At 39.0% G+C, this 27,004-nt stretch overlaps 1 protein-coding gene across 6 annotated transcripts in view; it reads right to left on the bottom strand.

The window, feature by feature from the left end:
* The window catches only part of ELMO1 (engulfment and cell motility 1), a 376,239-nt gene that overhangs the window by 15,450 nt on the left and 333,785 nt on the right, over positions 1–27,004 (bottom strand). For all 6 annotated transcript variants that reach the window (XM_042475479.1, XM_042475477.1, XM_042475480.1 and 3 more), the window contains 3 exons: positions 7,479–7,642; positions 4,642–4,754; positions 3,104–3,211 (listed from right to left, as the gene is read on the bottom strand). In XM_042475479.1, coding sequence (XP_042331413.1) covers positions 3,104–3,211; positions 4,642–4,754; positions 7,479–7,642 — 385 coding nt within the window. The remainder of the gene's footprint in view (positions 1–3,103; positions 3,212–4,641; positions 4,755–7,478; positions 7,643–27,004) is intronic.

Consider the following 27,004-nt stretch of genomic DNA (forward strand, 5'->3'; position numbering starts at 1 on the left):
AATCAACTTTGAGGTTATCCACCTTCCAGATGGCCATGCAGAGAATCATGCTATTCATGCATTTGAAAATAATTATGGGTCTTCTGCCTCATATTACCAATGAGCTACAACTATCTAACAGAGATATATGATGATAAGGCAATTTTGTGGGTTAGAAACTTCTGTAGACTTGTTTGCAAAGCTACTTGTTCTCTTTACGAAATGTGATACTGCTTTTCCTTTCAGAACAATTTTCTCCACTGATACACTGCAATTCATTCTTGAAGGACAGATATCCTGGCTTGGACTGAATGGAACAAAACAACCCAAAAGTGAAATAATCTGTATCAGTTTTGCAAGGAATGGGACAGATGGCTCTAACCTTAGCACGGTGTGGCGGCAAACTAATGGTGGCATCCCGTGTACATGGGCGCCGCCATTTTGATATAAGCAACGTGCAGCATATACACATAGCTGTGCGTCACTTACATCATGAGTGCACCATTGCCGCACTCGTGATGTCCGCCCGGAGGCTCAAAAAGGACACGGTTTTTCTGGGTTCTTTTTGCCCCGTGGACACCGCACAGTTTAGTGGCTGCGGCGTCCCTACGTAGGGAAATAGGCCGCCGGAAGGCCACCCTTTTGGGGCAGTCTGTCCCGGGCCCAAGATGCCTCAGGTGTGACTATTAAGTATTTAATTTTCACATCATACTTATAGGGAGCCCTGGTGGTGCAGTGGTTAAATGCCTGTACTGCAAACCACAAGGTTGTGTGTTCAATCCCAGGGTCTCCAAGGTCCACTCAGCCTTGCGACGTTCCATAGGTTGGTAAAACGAGTACCCAACTTGTTGGGGGCAATTAACTTAAACATTGAAAACTGCTTAGGGAGTGCTTAGTTCACTGATAAATGGTATAGAAATGTACTTGCTATTGCTACTTTTACAATTAATGAAGCCTGAGCTGCAGCCAACTACTCAGTATACCCTTTAAAGTTACTGAAGACTGTCTCATGATAATCTGCCATTCTGAACCATTTCTCTAACCATGAGAAGAGATAAACAGTTTAGTATAAAAATACCCTTCTCTAGATTCTGATGAAGAATTGTTGCAAAAGCCTGGAATAATCCTGAGGCCAAACTGAGAAGCAGTGAAAGTTAAGTGTGTATAGCTGGTGAAGATCTGCTGAGGCCCTTTAATCTTCACCTTTCGGGCAACCTGTATGAAGTAAATCTCTAGCATTCCCCTCAGAGGACAAACACATTTCAAACTTATTAGCTTTGACATCTGCATATCCCTGAATGATCTGCCTGTGATTTTGCTGGTTTTAAGAAACAGATTAAAGTGGTGCTTAGAAAACTATGGTAGTTCATACACTTAGCCACCACATTGAAGCAAATCTTGAATATGACCAACATTACAAATGCTTATTGAAAGGATTATATGTTCATTTATTACATCAATATATTGCTTTCCCACCAAGAAAGGCATTCAAACCAGCTAACAGTAACCAAATGAGATAAAACAAACACCAAAACATAGAAGCAGATTTGGAACACACACACAAATAAAGAAGTTAACACACCTCCCTCAATACCAACCCAGCTAAAATCCTTTAAGAATAAAAAGATTTTTGCCTGCTGGTGGAAGCACAGATGGGGTTGGGCCAGTCTTCCTTGGCTCCAGAGCCTATTAAGGAGCTATTCTAAATCAAAGAAGAGCCAACTCAAGGATACTCAAAGAGTGTTTTAATAGGAAGGTCTTACTGTTCAATTAGCCTTTACTAAGAAGATGTGACAAATAACGCTTTTCCAGAAATATGCCTACTGGTGGTTATTATTGACAAAATAATTACCTCAATTCACACTTTTCTGGTCTGACTATCCATTAGCTTCAGATTCTGCCTGGGGATGGTAATTTAGTCTGAACTAGATAATGTGATGTCTGTCACAGTCTGTAGGAGGTATTTCAGGGTGCAATCTTCAATAGCGTGGACCTTAAATAAATGACTTGTCTGTAAATGTGCAAATGGGCTTCTTACACTTTTTCAAGTGTTGGCCTGTGTACTGTCCTCCTTTTGGGCCTGGGGAGTCTGCAGCAAAAATGAGAGCCCTAGTGTGGTGGAAGGGCATGAACTGTGGACAGCAGCCAAGGAGGCAGTAGAGGCTGAGACAGGGATGGGAGGACAAAAAGTGGCCAGAAACAACCATAAGGATGGCGTCACTCAGCATGACGTGAAGAATTGCCAATGTATCTCACTTATACTTTTTGGATTGCTAGCTAACACATGAAAGGGAAATTCTCAGATTTCCCTAAAGAGTGATGTATTCTAGCTGCTGATACGGGGACATAGTGAACTATGTTCATGAACTCTTGTGTTATAATAAATTGATTAGTCTTTAGGGTGGCATTGTATTCCTTGTCATGATCTGGGAAATTGTCAAACAAGATGTGTGACTTTAATAATAATAATAATAATAATAATAATAATAATAATAATAATAATTTGTTTTATTTATATACCGCAATTCCAAAGATCATAGCGGTGAACAGCAAGTAAGCTAATTTGCCCCCAACATCTGTGTACTCATTTTGTGACCTCGGAAGGATGCAAGCTAGTTAGCTTGGGTCCTTTTTGCTGGTCTTGAACTCGCAACCTTGTGGTTTTGAGTGAATGGCTGCAGTACAGGCATTTAACCACTGCGCCACCAGGGCTTTATTGCACTTTCCCCTTCAGCGTTAACTCATAATACACAAACCCACCGTGAGTGATGACCTTCAAGGAGGACTAAACAAAATCTCTAAAGAAAGGAGCCTAGTGAGAACTCTGATGGAGGAAAAGGGCTTACTTGCTCTAACATTAAATAACTCCTGGAAAACAATCCATCTGAAAAATGGATAAAAGAAAAAAGAAGTTAAAGGAACATTTGCCTACCATTCCTTTCTACAACCTCTCTACTTTACATAAGAGATGCAACTGCTTTTCACCTTCCTTTCTATCCCATATTCCTCACTTGACTCCTTTTCATTTTTTGAAATCCTACTTTGTTTGGCATAATGCTTTTCTCAGTTTCATTATAAAATTAAAAAAGCAACCCATAACAGTTACTATTGCTGAAATACTTACATTTATCTTGTAATGAATCATGAGGAACTTCTCCCTGGGGACTCTCTTCCAAATCTCCATAATGTAAGACTTTGTGGTTTGGGGAAAGTCGACAATACCAAAATTTGTCTGATAAAAAAACAGAAAGTCATGGAGGAGCATTAATTTGTAGTCTAATAACCAAGAGAAATAATTCAGGAATAAACAAATGACTCCCACACTGAAAGGAGTAAGATTCATCAACAGATATTGTGTAGGACTGATCGATCATAATCTTAAATCTCATACTCTTGGTTTGAGATCTGGCCCTTTCTTGAGATGCAACATGAATTTACCTCTCTGACACATTTCATTTCTGCCACTATAATTGCTCCTGGAAGTGTTTTTTTGAGAGTTGCTGCTTTATAATATTTGTTGGCAGGGTCAGGTTGCAACAGTCATGAGGCTATGAGGTCAATGCCAGCCAATTCCTTTTTTGAAATGAAGACAGCCAGGGTGTCTCCTTTCTAGATCACCTCTATTTGATAAACAGGCCATATAATGTTGGATCTGTCAAAAAATGCAATACGTTTGTATCTGAACGTCCTATCTAAGAACTACCATAAATCCCAGCAAAATACCTGCAAAACACACATCTTGTATTTTGCCACCATGTTTTAGAAAACAGGTAATAGGTTTCTGGGAAATAAAAACCAAACGATCTGGAGGGTCAAAGATTGAGAACCACTTTCTTACATCATCTAAAACTCATGTAGAACAATAAAACAAAGAAATAATAATTGGATTCCTCTGAAATAGTGAGGTCTAGAATTAGTTTTTTAGAAACTGAAAATAGGTATTTGCCATGCAAGTCTGCCGGATATCACACTTTCAAAGTAAGTATGACCAAACCAATTCTGATCCACACTTTTAGAAGTATCTCAAACTTTTAAAGAAGGCGCAGCATTTATTGGGCACAAATTCATATGAAGATAAAAAAATATTAAATTGCCATATCAAAAAGGACCCAATTTTTTTTATTGGGTATGATTTCAGATCAAAAAATTGAGGAAAAATTTGGAAAACATATGTTTTATATGATTTCAGCAGCGTGGATTGTGTATGCTTCGCAATGGAAAGGAGATAGACAACCTATTTGGGAAGATTGGATGATGAAATTGATGGATCAGTGAAACAATGGTCCAAACCACACTGCAGAAATAATCCAGCCTGAGACCCGTTTAACTGCCCTGGCTCAATGCTAGGGAATTCTGGGAACTGTAGTTTTGTGAGACATTTAGCCTTTTCTATCAGAGAACTCTGGTGTCATAACAAACTACAATTCCCAGGATTCCTTAACACTGAGTCAAGGCAGTTAAAGCAGTCCCAAACTGGATTATTTCTGTAGTGTGTTTTGGACCAATGTCTCTTCCTACTTTATACTGCATTTACAACACACAGTAGAAACTAAACTCTTCTTACCAGTTCTGAAACACCTGATACAATAAAAAACCTCCCCCCTCTCCAATCAAAAATGAAGGTGAGTATAAAGAGGCAGAGGAAACAATTCTACTTAGTACCTTGCCTCCGTCGACTGTTGAGTTTCCTAAAGCAGGTTCCTTCAACAAGACGATTTAGACGCTGCTGCTTAATCAACTCTAAAATTTCAGGCTGAATCTTCTCTTTTAGCTCCCTGTGCAGGATCCGGAGAAGGTTGCAGGAGACAAACAAGCAAACAGTGACAGACTTAGATACATATAACTAAGTTCTGCTAGGAAGTCAATGAACTTTATACAGTACATGCAGCTTCTATCCAGACAGGCTTGGAGCTCTAGCTATACTAGGAAGATGGAAGTTTTAGGAATGTGGTGCAGTTCTCTATGATTCTAACAGTTATCTGTAAGAGCAATGTGAAAGCCAGTATGGTCTTGAGTGTTGGACTACAACTCTGGAGATCAGGGTTCGATTCCCTGCTTGGCCATGGAAACCCACTGGGTGCCCTTGGTTAAGTAACACAATCACAGCCCCAGAAAACCCTGTGACAGGTTTGCCTTAAGGCTGCCGTATGTTGGAAATGACTTGAAGGCACTCAACAACAACAATGTGAGATGACAGGTGTCTATCTCATTCAACTAGCAAGCAACAGTCATATAAGCTACTAGGCATATACATATCCCACCTATTTTGTTTTTGAATGAATGATTTTAAAAGTTTTATCCTGGTTGGTTAAAGGTTGTGAGAGCTTTCTACACATTTTCCAATGATTTTTTTTTTTTTTTTTGGATTTCAGGGTTTTCCCTGAAAAAAAAATGTTTCTGTAATTTTTTTTTACAGAGGCAGAAAAATTGTTTTTGCACAAGAAGACATAATTTTGTGCATTTTTAAAAATGTGCAGTATTGCAGAAATAGTCCCCAAATGTGAAAAATCTTATGATGGTTGACCACTGTGTTGACAGCCTTTTTCATCAAGGACCGGAAAATGTGTGTGTATTTGATACATCACTATCAAATACCATGTGCTCTTCTTTATCACCTAAAGTTTAATGACAAAACCTGATATGAGCCACTGATCTTTGAGGAGCTTTCTGTATTGTATTGCACTTATGGTGGCAAATCATTGATCTAAATATTTCCTGTGCCCAGCAACTGGGGACAGGGCTTTTAGTACACAAACTAGTTCAGTCCCTTCAGTGTTGTGCCTTCCTGATGGGTTGACTACAATTCCCTCACCTCCAGTTGGCTATGCTGGCTGGAAGTTACAGTTCAACCCATTTGGAAGTTCTAAGGTCTGGAAGTCTGTATTAGGCAGTCTCTTAGCAACACTAAGAGAATATACCTGAAAAGGCAGTGACACCACACACCTAAAATGACAACAATGACAATACAACTGTCTTGACAATCAGGAACCAACTGCCTTTATACTAGGATATAAGTATTGAAATTATTAAAGTATTCTGTCAAAAACCCTCGTTTTCCTAATGTACTTATATTCGAGTTATATTGATTTCTATATTGACTAGTTTCCTCTTAGAAAAGCATTTATGTTCAAAACGTACTGATATCATCCTGTCAATAAGCCTATGTATTCATACCTTTGGTCTTTCTTTTCATCTATGGGCAACATTACTGATACAAGAATTCAGACCTTGGAAAAATGTTCCTTTTTCAAACTACCCCAGCCATACTGAATTGGGGATTCTGGGAATAATGTTTCCAAGTTCTGAGTCTTATGCTGCAACCACAGAGAGCTGTATGACAGGCGCTTCCTTCTTTGTTCATGAGTCTCCAATTAATATTCTGAATGGATTAAGTCATGCATTCTTTTTAACATTCTGACCAAAGCTTTTGAGCAGGATGCTAATGTAATGTGTACTATAAATACTGTCTTCAGACCCACCCACCCCCATTTTATCAACAAACTGAAAACAGAGTGCTTCATGAAATTGCACATCAGAGCCCTGAGATTTTAAAAATGATTTGATATGTAGCTTTCCAGGCATAAAATATAAGCATCCCTATTTTTCAAACTTGACTTCATGTTCTATTGCTGAGGTGCACTGCATGAATGAATCCATTAATTTACTATTAAGGTTAGATTCTTGACAGTGAACAAAATAAAAACAGCTATATAAGGGAGTAAGTTATACTGGTCAAAGATGGAATAAAATATTATTATTATTATTATTATTATTATTATTATTATTATTATTATTATTATTATTAAGGGAGTAAGACTCAGGAACTTTGTGGTGCACAGGGGTAAAAAATGGTCTGGGGTCCGTCACAGTGGCCCTTCCACTCTGGGTAACATAGGAATTGGGCCTGCTAGAGGTAAAGAAATGTATTGCCAATCTGCCTCTAGGTTGAACATTGCAAACCAATATGAAAGGAATTCCGAAACTGCTATTAACAGATGTAAATGAGTGAGATTATTTTGTAGATAAGGGCAGTGGTTTGTTTTGTTTTTTTGCTGGTACAGATGGCACAACAATTCACCAAGGATGCTGATGCTCTTGTGCTTTTGACCTGGGTTTCATTTTGTCTGGTTCACTGATGGGGACATTTTGTTTTCTGCAACTGGGCTAGAGAGAAAAATTCATCTGGGGGAAGGAGACACAGACAAAGGGTGAAAATGTCAAAGCTTGGTGTGCTGCAAATAGGTCACTCTAAGCCTACGGGGATGAGAAGAATCCACTTTAGGTGCACACAAAGAGACTTCTTTTTAAATGTCTGCAGAATGAAGGGGATGCATTCAAAGTAGATCTGACTGCTTTTTAAAAAAATATACTCTGGCCCTCAACAGCTTTGATTCCCCAGGGTTATTCCTGAAGACCTTCACAAATGTCACTTGCATTTGCTAGACATTTCAGGGAGGAGAGAGGGAGTAAAAGGAAGACATTGTCAGAAGAACACCTACAAAATTGGACGAGACTGGAAATCTTCCTGATTCATCCTCTCAGACTGGCGAATTTTCAGTATTTCTGCGTAGCTTAGATTTTGTAGTTTACTTTTGAACTGATCCAAAGAACTAGGCTTTGTGGTCAGCGCTCTCATTATTTGTTCCTTCACCACTTGCATTACCTATAGATAAAAGAAAAAAAGTGTCTTGGTAAGTCTGAGCAATCTCTTTCATTGGATACATGTAATCTCATTCCCAAAACAACTTGTACCTGCTCCTCAAAAGTACCAAAAAGTTAACTCCAATTTGGTGTAAACCAGGATTGCTCTCCAGTTTTAAATGTTCATAATATGAGGTACATGGGACATACATTTTTATAGGATATAGGGCAACTTATATTTCCACTTGTCATTTCACATACAATTTTAGACAGGAAAACAAACACAACTAAACTCCTTCTCATTCAGATAAGGCTATTCAGAAGGTGATGTGACAAACTGCAGCAATTTGCCTGTGTCCACCATGAAGCAAGCCTGCTTCCACCACTTCAGCTCCTCTGTACACTATTATCACCTGCCCAGCCCTTGCCATATAGTTCACTAGAGCTCCCATGTACACAGTGCCTTCTGATATCACACTTGACTATATTCACCAGTACTAGAGAACAGAGCTAAGCCAGGACTTCCCACAGCTGGTGATGAACAGAAAGAGATACTGTGCATGTTCAAAGATTAACTGAATTTCATTAAGCTCCACTAAGTTCAATGGGAACTGTTCCCAGGTACACATTCGCTGCATTGCATCCTCAGGATAGTTTGGTGACCAGTGGGGTCCCACAGGGTTCTGTCCTGGGCCCAGTGCTATTCAAGATCTTTATCAATGACTTGGATGACAGAATTGAGGGCATACTTATCAAATTTGCAGATGACACCAAATTAGGAGTAGCTAATACTCCAGAGGACAGGATCAAAATTCAAAATGACCTGAATAGAATAGACCTGGCTGAACAAGACTACATGTGAAAGAGATCCAGGAGTCCAAGTAGACCATAAGTTGAACATGAGTCAACAGTGTGATGCGGCAGCTAAAAAGGCCAATGCAATTTTAGGCTGTATCACTAAAAGTATAGTGTCTAGATCAAGAGAAATAATAGTGCCATTGTATTCTGCTTTGATCAGACCCCACCTGGAATACTGTGTCCAGTTCTGGGCACCACAATTCAAAAAGGACATTGAGAAACTGGAGTGTGTCCAATGGAGGGCGACTAAAATGGTGAAGGGTCTGGAAACCATGTCCTATGAGGAATGACTAAGGGAACTGGGGATGTTTAGCCTGGAGAAGAGAAGGTTAAGAAGTGATATGATAGCCCTGTTTAAATATTTGAAGAGATGTCATATTGAGGAGGGAACAAGCTTGTTTTCTGCTGCTCCAGAGAACAGGACCCGGAACAATGGATGCAAGCTGCAGGGAAAGAGATTCCACCTCAACATTAGGAGGAACTTCCTGACAATAAGGGCTGTTCAACAGTGGAACCCACTCCCTCGGAGAGTGGTGGAGTCTCCTTCCTTGGAGGTCTTTAAACAGAGGCTGAATGGTCATCCGTCGGGGATGCTTTGACTTAGATTTCCTGCATGGCAGGGGGTTGGACTGGATGGCCCTTGTGGTCTCTTCCAACTCTTATGATTCTATGGTATTGAGTCCAGCAATGGATACAAAACTAGGAAGACTCATTTTCTCTTTATTTCTTCAGAGACTGCAGTTGGAAGTATGAAAGAAAAATCTGGGCAGTTCCTTCACTGAATGTAGCTTGTCATCAACATTCAGTGAAAGGGGTTTTCAGAAGATTTGCCTGGAAATTTCAGGGAGACATCCTGAAGAGGTGAAGATCGGGAGATCTGTGCCATTGTCATAAGATGAAGCACAGTAAATAAAGCTCCCTTTAAGGCAGAAAAAAATGTTGTCTAATGGCCCCACCATCACAGCACTACTTGTCTTGTCTGTTAAAAATTCCATCTCTATCTAAAACAGAGATACAGTAATCTAAGGACTACCTACTCCCTTTCTCAGTGATTATTGTCTTACATGTTTCAGTATTGCCACCATCTGAAAGGCTCATGTGGTCTGACACTGTATTAGATCCTCCATCCAAATCTAATTTCTATGTCCAAAGTTGGAGAAGTTAACAGTTGGAGATTCAACATAGTCTAGAATCTCCCAGGCAACTAGATTAATGACCATAGATCTCCAAAAGTGTTATAGCTATGCAATGAAAACTTGCTATTTTTGCTTCTATGTCTTCTACTTCCTTGCCTCAGGATAGTGGAATAGGGCAAGAGCAAAGCCAAGCACTGAATGTTTGTTTTTAACACAAGAATGTAAAACAACAAATTCTTCCATGGTGAAGCACCAGAAGGGCACACCATTTTATCACCAAGGAGCATCTACAGCCCTGAACACTTTAGGATGTCATTCTTCTCCTGACTTTAACTGGCTCATAGAATCATCACATGACCCTGTGTCCTTATGCTGGGGTTAATTCACCTCTAATCAGTCATATTTTTGCCTGGAGCTCCCAAAATGCATTCTTGCATAACATGTTTATTAACTGTCATATATTTATAGAGGAGCAGAGCACTCAAACAAGAACAACAAAATCAAAGAGAGGTTCCAAAGACAAACCATACCAATCAAATTAGGAAACTGGAACAAGAAACAGCTCAGCAAGAGCAGTAAATCTGCATAGCAATTATTAAGAAAACATTACAGAGATGCAGTTAATTAATATGGAGGGAGGGAAGTTTCCAGTGGGGGAAGAACTGATGTCAGTCCAAACAGCCATACATCACTCTCTGCTGGGTCTGACAGAATTCAGCACCTCACAGTGTTTATCTGTTTGCCTATTACTCCTCCTGTTTACCTGCTTATCTATCACTCCTCCCAAGGAGTCTATCAGATAAGGAAGTAGACTTAAATTAAAACCCTGAAGAATTATGAAAGCTCAAAACCAATGTGTACTTTTGTCAGAACAGGCCAAGAAAGGGCTAGCAACTTGCTTGGCCCTCACTTTAATCATATAAACACATCACAAATCAAGTGGCAAAAACAAGGATAGCCCAAGATATTTTACTGCCTTCTGTGGTAAAGCAACAACGGGTGCCCTTGCAAACAAATAAATAAACAATTACAATATCCAGGTGAGTTAGTGTCCAAAGGAAGCCAGGTTATTTTGGCACATGAGGCATGAAACCCTTTAAGCATCTCTCTCCTGCCCAGGTTTTAAACAACAATTAAAAAATCAAAAATCAGTTTGCTCTCTTTCCATGACTCTTAAGATCTTCTGCTTGAGCTGACACCACTCTCTGCTTAATGAGTGGTAGTTTTTAACATTAGTTTTGGATATTTTATTCTTTTATATAAGTTAATTATATATATAAGCTGAAGTTGTGTGAAGGCTATGGATGACAGATCAAACACAGGGCACTGCATACCCTTCCTTCTGTGAATACCGTTGTACAATTTCCATCCACTCTTTTTAAAGGGGCTTGCCAAAGTAGCGAGACCAAGTAGATTGCATTCATGCTCAGAAACATGTAAAGCTCCTTTATTTCCCATTTCATTGTGCCAGAGAGGTGTGGCAATGAAGAAACAACAACAGTAATCTTTGGTGGCCAGCTGTCTGAACTCCATTCATAAGACTAAACTAAAAATGACATGCACAATTCAGGCCCTCCCAAGAAGAGGCTTCCCATTCTACCAGGAGAGATATCCACTTTTTGTGACACCCTGTCATTTCTTAGGGACAGGCCAAACATTTTGTTCTCATAAAGTAAGAGAATGGATTAAATGTACGTTGCACTGTGCAAATGTATCTGCATTTCTGCAGATTTTATTTATGTAAAGCCAAAGAATATGACCTATTCAGAAAAAAAAAAAGAATGCTGAAAGCAATGTTTCATGTACTAGTTTGGTGTCTTTAGTAAAGGGCATCCATTAGGTAATGTGGGGTCGTGAAAGAAGATTAATCTTTTGAAGAGAAATCCTTTAAAACAACAGTAATGCTATCTGCCTGGCAGGAGACTCCATTAAGAATCCATTTTGACAATGAATTCTGTAATCATGGTTGCTAATTTACAGGGAACAATGCTTCTTATTAACATCCCTGTCAAAAAATTAAAAGCACTGTGAATTTCACCCCATTCTGCCATTTCTCTCTTATTGCAAAATAGAAATTGCAGCATTATTCCAACTCTAATGGCCAGAAATAACCTTTGGTGAAACAATCTGAAATACATCCACCAGATTTATTAGGCCTTGGAAATGGTACTATAAATGTTTAGAATAAAAACGCAAAAAGGCTCCAGAGAACTTGGAATAAAATTATGTTGCTTATCACTTATTCAGAAACCAATGCTTGTCAGATCAGATTTTCATAAAAAGGAACTCTTCAGCTTCAGTTCTCTGTTTCTGCCTTTCTGGCAATAATTATATAGTATCATTGAAGACACACATTCCAGTGAAGCTCAGTTTTTCCAATTAAGATAATTTGTTCCTGACAACAACCTGCATTCATCGAGATGCTGACAACTTCTCATTAAGTGTGCTAGATTTTGACACCTAAAGGGGGAATTCTATAATTTAAAAAGTAATATATTTAGACCAAAGCTTTTATTTTGTTTTTTCCTACAGAATTTTTCTAAGTTTGGTTGCTGGCCCTGTTGTCTGCGCAGTGCAATAGCAGAAGATAACAAGGCAAATTCTTATGGCCACCAATACTTTCATCTGCAGAAAGCTTGACTAGACAATGTGTTGTTAATGATATTTCCCCTCAAAATTCTATTAATTTAATTATACATTATGTGATGAGAAAAGTGCCCAGCCAATTCATTTATTTATACAGCACCACTTAGATACACAGCATGTTACAATGAACAGATACAGCAGCTTTGAGATTCAAGGAATTAAGGTCTACCCATGCAAGGGAAAAATAGAGGAATGCAAAAATGAGGCAGAAGAAAGCAGGAGGAAGAGTAGAATCATAGAATAGGAAGGGTCTGTAAGGGTCATCTAGTCAAACCTCCTACCATGCAGAAATACACATGTCAAGCACTTCTAAAAGATGGGAGTGAAACAGACGGGCCAAATGAAGCAGCTTCTGGCCACTTTGGAGGATGCTGATTAAATGATGCACATCACCAAAGTGGATGGAAGCTGCACTGAAGCCATGCTCCGGTCCTTAGGACTGGAACAAAAAGGAGACAGGATAGTCCAACTCCTGGTGGTACCAATTGGCCCTGTATTCACGGCCCATCTTGGGAGAAGTCCATACAGACAGCAGGGTTCTAACCTGCTTCTTACCAGAGCCAATTCGGGCTGCTCTTTCATGCCTATCTGTTCCAAACCTCGACCATCCAACTTTTGTTTATGTGCACTGTGGCCACATGTAATTATCTCAATTCAGGTGCAATTCTAGTGGAATACAGGCATGTGGTTCCTTCAAGTGAGATGCAGAATCACATTAAGTCCTAGTAATGTCCACCAGCCATCAGCCTATTTCACACAAGAGCTAAAAATATTTTTTGTCTACAAAAGCTCACGTCAGAATCACCTAGCTTTGAAAGTGCAACAGGATACTTTCTGTTGCAACCAAATAGCACATTCATTGCAACATGCAACCCTCCACTGTATTCAAATAATTAAAAGTAGCAGGACTGACTGATTTCACATCATAAATACAACATGGAGCAATGGGTCCAGAAGATAAATAAATACAGTGCTGGGAAGAAAACTGCCCATCAGATAAGCATGGGCTTCATGTAAGTACTGTAGCTGGAACCAAATGGCTTGTCTGTATAGGATGCTTATTTCATTTAACCTCTAGTCAACAGTGTGTTCAAGCCACCTACCAGATTAACTCGAATGTATAATTTCATTACTTTCAAATCATCTCTGTCTTGTTATCTTTTGATAGCTTTCTCCATTACCATCCTTGATCTCCACTTCTGTTCTCTTCTCATTCTCACTCACATATTTCAATATTACAAAATTTATTTTTATGCAATCAACCAACCAATCATCCATCCAATCAAAATTTCTCTTTCCTAGAAGAAAGTTCAAATTTCCTGCTTTTGATATAGGAAGTGGGGGATTAAGTGGCACTCATGGGAGACAAAGAGCAAAGATTAGGCAACTGATGCAACTAAAAACAACGCCAATATGACATTTCTATTTGCTTTACTAGTATCAGGGAAGTGACCTAACACTAGGATAATTGATAGCTTTACCAACAATTACAGACAACTGCATTAACTGCATGAATTAACTGCAAAAATTGGCCCTACCTGAAAGGTTACCTTGATCTTACAGATTGGCTGCAGTCCAAAAGAACAGTTACATAACAGTTGGAGAAGACTCACAAACAGGCAGAACTCCCTTTGTGTTATTTTCTGCCACAGTGAAGCAGCTTCATTTTAAACATGAGTACAATACTTTATACTAATACTGAATCAATTTAAGCATTATTATTCATCCACGAAGCCTCAGAAACTGGAATTCTTAACATGAACTGCAAGTGAAAGAACTGACGGAAGTAATCAAAGATGTTGGTATTCAGTTATAACTGTTAAGGTTTCAAATGTAAATACAAATTCAAAGATTGCATTGCAGGATGGTATATTGTTTCAAACTTGATCCTTATTTATTTCACTATGACTAATCTTTATCTCCTTTTCATTGAAAATATTTTAGTACAGTAAAGGCTGACAATATTTGATCTGCAGTAATAATATTTGAAAGACAAGCTCCACCTCTGATATTCTTGTTTTTCTAATGGATGGACAATTCTGCAAAACAAATATGGTGAGCTACCTCTATCTTGCTGCCAGTATACTAATAGATCATTTCTCTGTCCCTCACTGCAGCCAATGGCCCTTCACTTGTTGTCCAAGACTCTATTCCAATGTGGTATTTTTGATCCAGGATATCTCTTCACATCACCCCCAGGCGATCAGCTTCCGGGCACAATACAAAGTGTTGGTTATCACTTTTAAAGCCCTACATGGCTTGTGCTTGAGTTACTTGTGGGAACACCTCTCCCTACACAATCTGCCCTGCACTCTCAGAACATCTGGGAAATATTTACTAGAATACTATAAGGCCAGGCTAATAATAATGACAACGTCCCACAGAGCGTTCACTGCTATGGCCCCTAAATTGTGGAATAGCCAGCTGGCGGAGATCCATCTTATTACCACCTTAGATGCCTTTAAGAAGGCACTTAAGACGGATCTCTTCCGGCAGGCTTACCCACCTTATATAGGAGATTACTAAAAATGAAATGCTCCACTTCTGACTATGATTGTATGATATTGGATGATTAGATGATGGTCTAGCTATTTTATTGAACTAATGTTAGCATTTTATTGACTATTTATTTATTTATTTATTTATTTGAGTACTTGTACCCTGCCCTTCAGCCCTAAAAACTATCAGAGCGGTTTACAATTATTATTTTTAATTAGATGGTTCCCTGCCCTCAGGCTTACAATCTAAAAAGATACGATACAAAAGGAGAAGGGAATGGTGGTGAGGAAAGGGATCCAGTCCAATGGTTCTTCTCGCCCTCTGAGGCCTGGACCAAGGCAGATGGACTAGAGGAAGGGCTCTTCTTAGTTCAGGCCAGACCCGATGGAGCTGGCAGGCCTCACTCTCCCTCTGAGGTCTGATGACGTAGATGGCAAAGGGAGGGCTCATCCACTTACTGTATTTTTGTACTGTATTGTATTATTTTATTGATGTAATCCTGCCTCAGTCTGCAGGGAGAGGCGGGAAATATAATAATAATAATAATAATAATAATAATAATAATAATAATAATTTTGCTGGGTAAACAAGACTTACAGTAGAGCATAGATTAGATAGCTGAAATTCCCATGATTTCTCGCCACTGATTCTGCTAACTAGGGCTGATGGAAGCTGCATTTGAAAGATTGCAAATGGCCCATCCTGTCCTAGCCCCATACAAGAGAATAAAGGAATGAGACTGACTAAACAGACTGTTTCATTGCATCACTTCAATTTGGAAGGAAAAAGAAAGAGAAAAACTTCTAGAATGTGTTGGAGACAAAGAAGGCAAGCACAATCGCAAAGATACAGAAAGAGATGTAACCACCAACACTGTCAAATGCTTAAAAACTTTAAAAAATAAAAGTTTTTTTTGGAGGAGGTTAACACTCAATGGTTAGGATTAAGAATGCAAGATGTATGCCTTCAAGAGAAATCAGAGGTCTAGGGAGGCACATAGGGAAAGTAAGAATGGAAAAGTCTAAAAGAAGCAAAGTCAAACCCAGTTCCTACAGTAGAACTAGAAAAAAGATCCCACTGAGAATCTGAAAGCAGCACTGCCATCATTGGATGTGTTTGTGTGTGTTTTCTGTAAATATAGTTTGGAGGAAATGGAACATTAACTGTTGAAATAAGCACATTAGCTTCTTCAATTACTATAAATATACAGGTGAGGAAACAAAACCCATTGGGAACTGAATATTAATACATGACTAGTTTTAAAACTAAGACTGTAAGAAAGAGAAATAAACCATACAGATATAAAGCCATGTTGGATGTCTAAACCATCTGGAGGACCAAAGGTTAAGAACCACAATTTTGAGAATCTCTCCATCTCTCTCTCTACTTTTCTCCTGGGATGGAATCCAAGGCAGGTAGTGTGCCACCTCTGTTTGGCCTTGATAATGTGAATTACTTTTCTTGGGATGCATGAATCAGTCTACACCCAGGTCATGTCAGTTTTACAAATATTCAGTCATTAATCCATCTATGATTTTTCTTTTCAAAACCTCCAGAGATATGTCATTTTGTACAAAATGTTTCCTAAAATATGCATTTTTCTGTGTCTTTGTTTATTTTTGCATGCATATCCTCCCCTAATGCATCCTCCTACACAACCTTTCCTAGCAAACATACTTTTAGATGCAAGATCTGAGGTGAGAAAAGTGCATATTTGAAGAAATACATAATCTGGTGGATATTTATGTTCCAATCTATATTAGACCAGGAAGGGCAAGTTAGGCTGGTTATTTAAACAGGCAAACTAAATAAAATTCTCCAGAATTAATTGAAGCACTACCTTTTCTGACCATTACTTCTTAAATGGGAATTACAGAAGTGAAAGACAAAAATATTTCTTTTGCTGTCTTCAAACAAAACAAAACAAACCTAGGAATACTCTCACTGGAGAAAGGAGTAAGCACTACTCTCTCTATGCTGTTATATGTCTTGGGGCAAAGCAGACATGAAATAACTACAACATACAAAGGCTTCGCTGTCAAGTGAAAGGATATGACAGCTGAATATGACAGTCTGTGTGAAACTGCTTATTATTTAACTGAAGTGTAGGTCAGTTGGAAACTATGCTATTTCCCCCTCATACTTTGTGTCTCATGAAACCATGCCCAAAATAAAGCATGGGCAATGTCTAGTGGATGGCCTGTTATCCAACTATGTTTTACCTGTATTTTGTTTATTTGCTGATGGAAGATGGCATCTCTGTATATCAGCATCCGCAAATGCACACAGGGATGCACAAGAGCAATTCTGTGCACTCTAGCTCCATTCTCTTCTTCCATTCTATAACAGTTTTGCTCAGATAAAAACAGAAGGAAGAAGCCTTCCCATCCTTTACTTTTTCTGTTATTCAAAGTCAAGGTAGGAGAAGAAACAAAGACCTGATTTCAATTTGTAGACCAAGAATTGGCACCTGTGAATGGCTATGGGGGCACATTAGCCCCCTAGGAGACCTCAGAGGGCTGTATCTGGTACTCTCCCCAAATATTTTGCCACCAAATGTTCCTAGGGCATATGGCAGCATTTTCAACAGGCTTGGGTTTAAAAGAAAAGGCCTCTCCGGGGCCTACATTGAGCCACCCCTACCCTTGCAAAATATGGTGAAAATGCACTTATACCCCTAGTAGATATTTCAGAGTGTTTCAGGGCAAAACTCCCCAAATGCTTAAAATTTTTTTTTGACTCCTGGTGAGCACAGGAGATCCCCCAAAATGGTGGAAATGCCTTCCATGCTCCTTAAAAGTACATTTGGGGGGCATTTGGGAGCCCAAAAAGGGGGGGGGGAATAGAAGAGAAGGGTTTTATTTTTTTGCATAATAACAACAACAACAACAACAACAACAACTTTATTACGGCCATTTGGCCAGCACATTTTTGCATAAAATAGGCTAAATTTTCAGCCTTCCAAGACTCTATTCCAATGTGGCATTTTTGCTCCAGGATATCCCCTCATATCACCGCTGGCCTATAACTTTTACTGAGTAAACAAGACTTACAGCATTTCATAGATTAAGTATATGAATCATCTTCACTGCATGAATAAACATGATTAGAGCATTAATATGTGCAACTTGTTAACCACTGCAAAGTTAAAAACGTACATACAATGTTATATGAAAAAATGGGAAGCACATCCCTTTGTTTACTAACTACAGGGGAATAGACACTGTTAAATGGCCGTGTAGAAATCTCTCGTTTGAATGTTTTTAAATGGCCTGGACATTATTAAGTGAACATGCTGATTTTTTTTCATAAATCGCACTAGAGTGAACAGAATTGCTCTTGAGCATCCACATCCCTATTCTGCATAAATATGTATAAACTTCTGAATAACTACAGAGGGACAACCTTTTAGCATACATATGCTAATGCCGATATACAGAGATGCCACCTCCATAGGCAAATAAAGAAAATACAAGACCTCCAAACAATGTGGTTAATTATTGAAATGCAAAGATAATTTATTTATATAGGCAAATATGTTCTTTTTTAAAGCCAACTGTTAACCATGCTAACAGCACTGTGGTAAAGCACCTATTTTAAGATTCAGAAAAGCAATGATGAAAATTGAGCTGAGAGCACTAGTTTATCGTAGGTCAGTTCTCTTGTATTAGTTCAGAGTGTTGTAAATAATTGATGAAATGGCTGCTTGGGAGAAAGAGAGCAACAAACGTTAACAACTAGATCAGGAGAAAGGAACACAAAATGGCATTAAATCTATTTTGACTAACTGGAAGGGAAAAGTATGTTCAAGCCTAATTTGTCTATGGGGCATACTAAGGGCTTAGTTTTTGAAGGCAAAGCACAGCATAGCCAGAAACCTGTTCCGGGACGTGAAGCATGTGAAGCTAAAGGCTATAAATGATGGTGTAGAGTGACTTTCCCTCCTTGCAGAAATAAGGCATAGAAGAACAGAGAAACCCTTCCACATAAGAACAAGGCAAGACCACAAAAGACAGTAGCATTCAGAAATTACAAACTGGGTATCTTCTTTTTTTTGTTTTACCGTTAACATCAGCTCCCATCATTAAATGGAACATGAGTCATATACACAACCCCTCCTACTCTCCTCGTAGTTGTAAGAATTCATTCCCTTAAGAAAATGTTTACTGGTCAGAAAATGTTTAGTGATCAGTAAATGTTCACTGATATGCAAATAAGGTTTGCATTCTGCTGCATTATTTGATATGTCTCTTTGTAGTCACTGGAAATAGCACATTCTCCTCCAACTTGAGAATAGTTAAATTCTGCAGTGGGGAAAACCCACATATGTTTTGTAATTAAATATCTTCTGAATGATTGCATCCAAAGTGAAAGCTTGGCAAAACATGGCTTAGTTAGTTATGAGAGCATAGATAACACACAAAAACCCATGAATGCACAGCATTGAAGGAACAAGAGTCTTAACTTTTAGGAAGCAACTCACATCAGGAAGAAACTTGTATGTTCCAACTAGCTGCTATACAACAACAACCCATATATGTAGCCAGGTCTGTTAATTAACTCTAAGCCCTAGAGCTAATACATGGGCTAACTGCTCCAAAAGTAGCAAAATTTATCCCTAAGAGATACTTTTTCTGATGTAATTCATTGCTGTTAGTATCCTAATACCCATTCTTAACACCCCATGGATACTCCACAAGCCCTATTTGTTTTTTTAAAAAAAGTATGATGTTTCCCAGGATGTTTCAAAGTTTTGGTTGAGCTTGTGAACATTTCATAACTATCTCCTTGCTCCCAGCAGGTAATAACATCACCCATATATATATAGTGCCTATCTTCCCATGTAGAATAAAGGCAGGCTCTGCCTTCATCCAAAACTCTTCTGAGTTAAAACTTGGTAGACTTTTCATTCCATGTCCCAACAGTTTGAATCCACAAATGTTTCTTTGGAACGTGCACATCTGCCCTCCTCCCCTTTCTGGATTCAGAAACCCATGTGGTTGGTCCAAAGACAGGTCTTCCTTTATGTCAGCTTAAGGCAGGAAGAGGACAAGGTTTAGCTCTAGAGCTGTATTTGGCCCCAAGGCTGTTTTTAGAGTCTCTAGGCAGGGCCTTCATTTTCCCTGGACCAGACCTTTCTTGTCCAACCTCTCAAGGCAAAATTTATTTTCTGAAAGCCTCCAGAAGCGGCATTCTGAGCTAGAACTGATCACAATTTCAAGCCTCCCAAAAACATTGTTTGATACTGAAAACTGACACATATCACTGCAATAAGGCCAGCTTTACTGGTGGTAAAAGATGCAGCAGGATGTACATCTGATGTAGTGAACTAACAGACTTCTCCTTCCACTAATGTGCCATAGACTTGCATTAATATTTGTGCCCATGGGCTACAACCATTTCTTTCTTACCTGGAAACTTGTTGCACACCAGCAGCCAATGGCTTAAGAACTGGCTTTATTCTATAGACCTCTATTTTAAGTAGCACTGATCTACAACAGCCTTTTAGCTGATGAGGACAAGTATTCTATCATTGATTGTTATTTCCTGCATGGCAGGGGGTTGGACTGGATGGCCCTTGTGGTGTCTTCCAACTCTACAATTCTATGATTCTATGATGTCAGTGGGGGAGGATTCTCTAGCTATCGGAACAGAGCTGAGCTATCCTTGGCCGTGCCCACCTTCTCAATATGGCTATGCATCCTCAGTTACTCCACTATCCTGCTCTACAAGGCCATGTCAGGAGAGCAGTGGTGGCTGAGGATCATCTGCCCACATTCTGGATGTCCTAGAGGATAATGTCATCATTGCGCATCCAACAATCAGAATATAGCCAGATAATCCTTGGCGGCCCTTCACCATTCCATGTCCCCTGCATGGTTATGCTGCGGGGAGGGACAGGAAAACTGTGAGTTTCAGAGGGGAGGGAGAATTTCTTTTTCCTGTGAGAACAACTTTGAAAACTGCACAGATTTCAAAGACTTTCTTGTAGAAGGGAGAAATCTGAATCAATTATTCATTTCCTCCTGCAGGAAAGAATTTAATGGAAATTCACATCCCTAATGTGTGCAATTGTTGTACATAAAAGTGTACAAGATGGTGTTTCCTTAACCCCCCCCCCCCCAATGCTTCAAGCAAACCTGAAATACAAAGGAGCTAGAGAGGAATACTGACTCATTAATATGTGGGAATAAACCAGGCTTCCATTCTAGTTTGACAGAGACAAACATTTTCAAGACTTGCCGTATACACTAGGCAGAGAAGGGGCTGCCTTAAATAGCAGAAGTTAATTGTTATTAAAAGGCAGCTAATGGTCAGTTATTAAGTTTGTCATTACTGTATTTTTTGTATTTTTTACTATCAGGGAGGAGAATTTATTGTGTGCGTGTTGTGTTTCTTAATGTACTTATTACTCCTAAAACATTGCTTTTGAAGAGGTCATTTTGGAGGAATTTGGTACATTTGAGGTCACTGTTTTTAAAGTGTGTGTGTGTGTTTTAAAAGCAGTATGATGTTTTGTACTGCAATGTGTTAATGTTCCTCATCTATGGCACAGTACAGACTGCCCCTATGGAGAGAAAGTTTTTAATGGTGGGGGGCAACGTAGGAAAATGCATGGGGAAATGGAACAGAAAGACCAAGCTGTATGTTATGGGAAGCAGAGGAGCTCAAGTACTGCACATACACCACCTTTACTGAGCTTTCCCTAGGGATACTAAGAGCTGTATATGAAATAATCATTTGTGAATAAACAACACACTTATTATCAGGTGTACTAAAAGGTATTCTAGGCTTACACCAACATGAATTGTTATTGCAATTGACTAATCTCAACTCATCAAAATGATTTCCCCGAGAGCAGCAGGATTTATAACCCTAAATAAATTATTCTAGGTGAAGTTACTTCAACATAAAACAAAGCCCCTCAAATGTTAAAGTAGTATACTGAATTAATGAGGTTTACACTGTCACAGCCACTGGAACTGCTGATGCTCAAGACAAAGTGATCTACAAATCATGACATATAAAATGTGACAAGAAAGCTGTGCTTTACTGATCAGGCAAGCACCTTTAAAAATAATCTCACCGCCTCTATGTGCCAAAGATACACACAAAAGGCTCCCACAAACAACTTCTTTAGCCAGGAGATACCATCTGACAACAAGCTTGCTCTCATCTCAGACTGCCTTCTCTTATCAGCATCCTTCACACTTTTCTGACCAGGGCTTCTTTACAGTCTCATGAACATTCCTGCAGACATCCTACTATGGGCTGTGAAGACTGGGTGTTCACATTGGATTGTTTTCAACGTATTTTCTTTACAACTTCTTTCTTTCAATTTTATTCTGTCCCTGTTGCTTTCATTGCCACTTCTTTGCTGGTCTGTTCTATCTCTTATGGGGAAACAATGGCGGAAGATCTGTCAGATAAAGGAAGAGTGGGGAAAAGTGGCTCTCTAGATCTTCTTGGATGGTAAGTCTCTATAGTCCTAGCCAGTATTGTTAGCGATGCTTGGAGTTATTTACCAACAACATCTGGAGTGGCACACTATTTCTCATCCCTCAGATAAAGGGTCCAACCAGATCCATTTTACCATAATTAGGCAAAGCTCAAACAGCTACCTTTGCAAATAATTCGTAACATAACTTGTTACATAGCAATGGAACCCTATTCCAACATGTTGCATAGGAAGTGAAACAGACTGGACTAGCTGATCACAGCATGCCAAAATCACATAGTAAACAGTTATTGACGTAATTTTGAAATACACATTTCTGTTACAGGAAAGATAAGGAATGCTCATCAACACTGGCATCCCCAATGAGAAAAGGGTATCCCAGCCCTCAAGATACATTGCTAAGAAATGGGAAACACCTGCAAAAGTCTTCATGCACTGGGCCTCTTCTGGGGGAAATCTGTACATGCTGTATATACTCATCTATAAGTCTAGAAATTTTAATCTAAAAATTGACCTCAAAAAACAGAGTCGACTTATCCACGGGTCAATATAAGTGCTGTACTTAACTCTTATTTTAGAAAAAGAACCATCTGCTGGTGAAAGGCAAGAATTTAATCTGTCCTGGAAGCACTGATCCACTTCAACTCTCTCATATAGCCAGCCTTTAGTATGAACACAAACAGTTGGGCCTGCTGGAATTTTCTAAGTTCTTTGGCACCGTTTTCCTTTGCTTTATCCTTTAGATCCTTTGTTACACGCCCCTGAGTTTTACCCTTGACTTATCCATGGGTCATGTCAAAATCTATAATTCTGGCCCCAAAAACCTGTCCTCCACTTATACATGAGGTCAACTTATGGTTGAGTATATACGGTAAATACACATCTTTTTTTGCACAGAAAACTGTTTCCTCCACAAAAATACTGCATTTGCCAAAATCTACCTAGTGTCCAAATGTTCTGTGCAGGAAAAGCACATGCAGTTTTGTGGAAATAAAGTTTTCCTAAAAGAGGCCTCAAGGCTTCATAAAACAATAACAGTTTACCTGTAATAGAATATTCAGTAATTTAGATATCTTGTGTACCAGTGGACATGCACAAAGATGTCTAAAGGTCAATATAAATCTCTCTCTTACTACAATCAAATTGATTTCTTATAATTTTTCTCTAGACGTAAATCCTCCCCGCTTCATGGCCCTATTCAGTTGGGGAAACTGTTATCTATTTGTTAATCTTTCATGATAGGAGAAATTCTGCTATGTTTGTGAAAGGGGCAGTTATGACAACAGTTTTATTTATTTTATAAAATACTATTTTGCAGTTACAAATGGCCCAATAGAACATTTATAGTCCATTTTCAGATTTTGAGATAAGTCATAATTGTTACATTCTAATGAAACAGGACAGCAATTTGAAAGAGCAGACAGAAGAAAGAGTAAAGGAGAGTGGAGACTACACACTTACATGGCTACGTAGCAAAAGAATTTGTATACAGACTGAGTCACCGTTATCCAAAATGCTTGGGATCAGAAGTGATTTGGACTTTGGATATCTTTGAAGTTAGGAAATTTTGGAGTTTGGAGATATATATATTGGAGATGGGACCCAAGTCTAAACATAAAATTCATTTATGTTTCATATACATCTTTCTTATTTGTGTATCCTGATGGTAATTTTATAAAATGTTCTTAATAATTTTGTGCTCGAAATGAAGTTTGTATACATTGAAACCATTAGAAAGCAAAGATGTCACTCTCTCAGCCATCCATGAAAAAAGTTTTGGTTTTTGGAATAATTCAGATTTTGCCATTTTGGATAAGGGAGACTTAACTTGTAGTGGATATTAAATGACAGTAGAGCGTATATTGCTGGCAAGCTTGGAAAACTACAGCTCCCAGAATCTTTTGTGTCAGCCAGCTGCTCATACTGATTGGGGATTCTAAGTGTTGCAGTTGAAAAAGTACCACCTACAAGTTCTTACATTAGGTATGTCAGACAGTTTACAATTATTATTTGGTGTTGAAATAATTTCTTCTAGGAAAGAAGTCTGGCTTACCTGTGGATAATAAGCTAATGACCTTTTTATGGGACTAGAAAACTCCTTAAAACAGCTGGCCTTTAGAGAAGGGGTAGGAATGAGGTGCCTCCTCCAAGTGTTGTTGGACTGCAACTCCCAATTCAACGCATTCAATGGTGAGGGATTATGGGAGCTGCAGTCCAACATCCTCTGGAGGGCTGCATTAATTCAATCTCTGTTTTAGATTGAATTTAAATTTAAATTGCCAGGGGTAGTGACGGCTTGAGAGAGCAGGATGCTGCAACAGAGAGTAACAAAAGGAAGCAAGTTAAAAAGGGCATTACATGGCACTTTACTGCTTGGAGAAATACATTCAATTTAACAGGTTAACAAGACATCTTATTCTACCAGTAATGCATCAAAGCATCATGTGCCTATCCTTGCCAAACCTCACCAGTGAAAGGGAGACAGGTTTCTTTTCCATAAAGACATGTTGACACTTCCACTAACAATTGTCTTTAGGACAACATGGACCAGTGCCATGCTTCTCTCACTGGAGTACTCCCTAGGAATGTATTTCTTAGTGGCCAACAGACAGATCTGGAAGGAAGAATAGCAAAGAATCTACATAGCTTGCCCATCCTGTCTATGCCTATTACTGCAGACAAATGGCCTCCTTGTAATTTTGTCCCAATAAATGTCTGCAAGGACCGTCAGGCAGCAGAAACATTTGTTTAATCACAGTCTTTGGAAAAATTAAACATTCTTGTTGCTTCTGATAGATACTGCCTCCCTCCCTTCCTTACTCCAGAATGTCAGGAGCTGCTATTTCTTTCTCCCTTTCTGCAGCAGAGCAGAGAACAGAATACAGATGAACATTTTAGACCCGACCAATCAATCTTGTTTTAATCATCTTCTCTTCCTACAGAATTTCCTTGGGCAGCTTCCATTCCCTGTGCTCATGCCTCCTGCAGTACAGTCTCAGCTCAGTGCAACCTGGCTCTTTCTCCGCAAACAAAACAAATCAGTATAATTACTGTCAAGACTTCCACAGCTGCTTTTATCAATTACTGGGTACTAATATGGACGTTCTGTCATAAACACCCACTTGTACATAAAAGATGGTTATTAGTTTTACAACATACTCTTCTCGATCAAATACACACACACACACACCCCATTTGGGGAGACCTAGTTAAACAAATATAAAGAATTTTTATATATCCAGAATTGACACACAATTGGGGGAAATGTTGGATTCACTAGCCACTAACCTATTGCAGCAGACCCTTGTTATACGCTGGGGTTTGGTTCCAAGATCCCCTGTGGATAACAAAATCCGTGGATGCTCAAGTCCCATTAAATATAACGACATAGCAAAATGGTCTCCCTTATAAAAAATGGAAAATCAAAGTTTGATATTTGAAATTTATACTTTTTTGGAACATTTTCAAACTGTGGATGTTTAAATCCATGTATAAAAACACCCGTGTATAAGAAGGGCTGACTGTAGTGACATTTATTTTGGGTGACCCAGAATGACACTATCTGTCTTCCTGTGGCTGTGCATGCCGTGTTTGATTAGTGACAATCACTGAGAAAATTAATGGCTATGGCCCTACTGATTTCCCACAGATCTTGACTGTATGCTGCATTTTTGCTTTATTGATTCCTACATGATTGCCTGTCCTGCTATCAGCATTTTGCTTTGGCATATGAACATTTTGCAAATGTGGCTCTTTCCAGAACTGAGAAAATTTACCTTTTTTGGGATTAAAACTCCCAGAATTCCTCAGCCCCCATTCCCATTGTGGATTATACAAGTTATGGTCCCGAATCCATCCATCCATCCATCCATCCATCCATCCATCCATCCATCCTCTAATTTCTGCTCTTTGCAACATTTCCCTAAGGGTACATAATTTATCCAACAGTATTTTTAAGTGAAAGATGCAACAGATGCACATACCCACAGTCACATGGTCATCGATCAATGGGAAGTGACCCCAAATATTCTCATTGCAAATCAGCAAAATGCATCCAAATGATGGAGGACAAACTAAGCCTTCTTCTTCCCCTGCTATAGGGAAATTCGTAGAAACAATGGGAAGGATAAAAGTCCTTATTTTATGATATGGGAATGTATGGCAGTGTTTCACCTATGCAATCCTTTTTCGCCTTTGCATAACACTGAGTGTAAAGGTGCTAAATCATAGGGAGAAACCGATGAAAGTGTTAAGCATGCCTGTACACTCTACACCGTATTTTGGAGTCTTCATATTTTGATATCTATAAATCTAGAGATAGCATGCTTTTGAGATCATGGCCCTTCAGGAACACTAGCTCTCTGTCCCAGGAAAAAAGGATAATTTCCCCTGAGGCATGTGGACATCCAAATAAACAAAACCATCAAATTTAAAGTGCTCCTTTCCCCCCACAAGTAATCTGCATTTCCTCTTGAAACTTAAGACAAAGGATCTTTTTGCACCTGAAGCAGTAAGCCAATTTCTCTGCTTAACTCATGTCATGTTCTTAGCAAATCTTCTCCATCCATCCATTTCAGGGATATCTTGATCCAATCACTATTTTTGTTATACTAAAATTAAAGCTACTAACCAGTCTAGAACTGCATTGTCAATCCCTGGGAGAAGACATTCAGCCTTTCTTACCTTGCCAGATAGCACATCGCTTGAGGCTACTTTTAAGATATAAATATTTCAAACCTAACCTCTGTGCACACAGTTCAGCCTGCATACACACCCACACATTATA

This window comes from Sceloporus undulatus, chromosome 6 (genome assembly GCF_019175285.1).
Source record: "Sceloporus undulatus isolate JIND9_A2432 ecotype Alabama chromosome 6, SceUnd_v1.1, whole genome shotgun sequence".
NCBI classification, from domain to species: Eukaryota; Metazoa; Chordata; class Lepidosauria; order Squamata; family Phrynosomatidae; genus Sceloporus; species Sceloporus undulatus.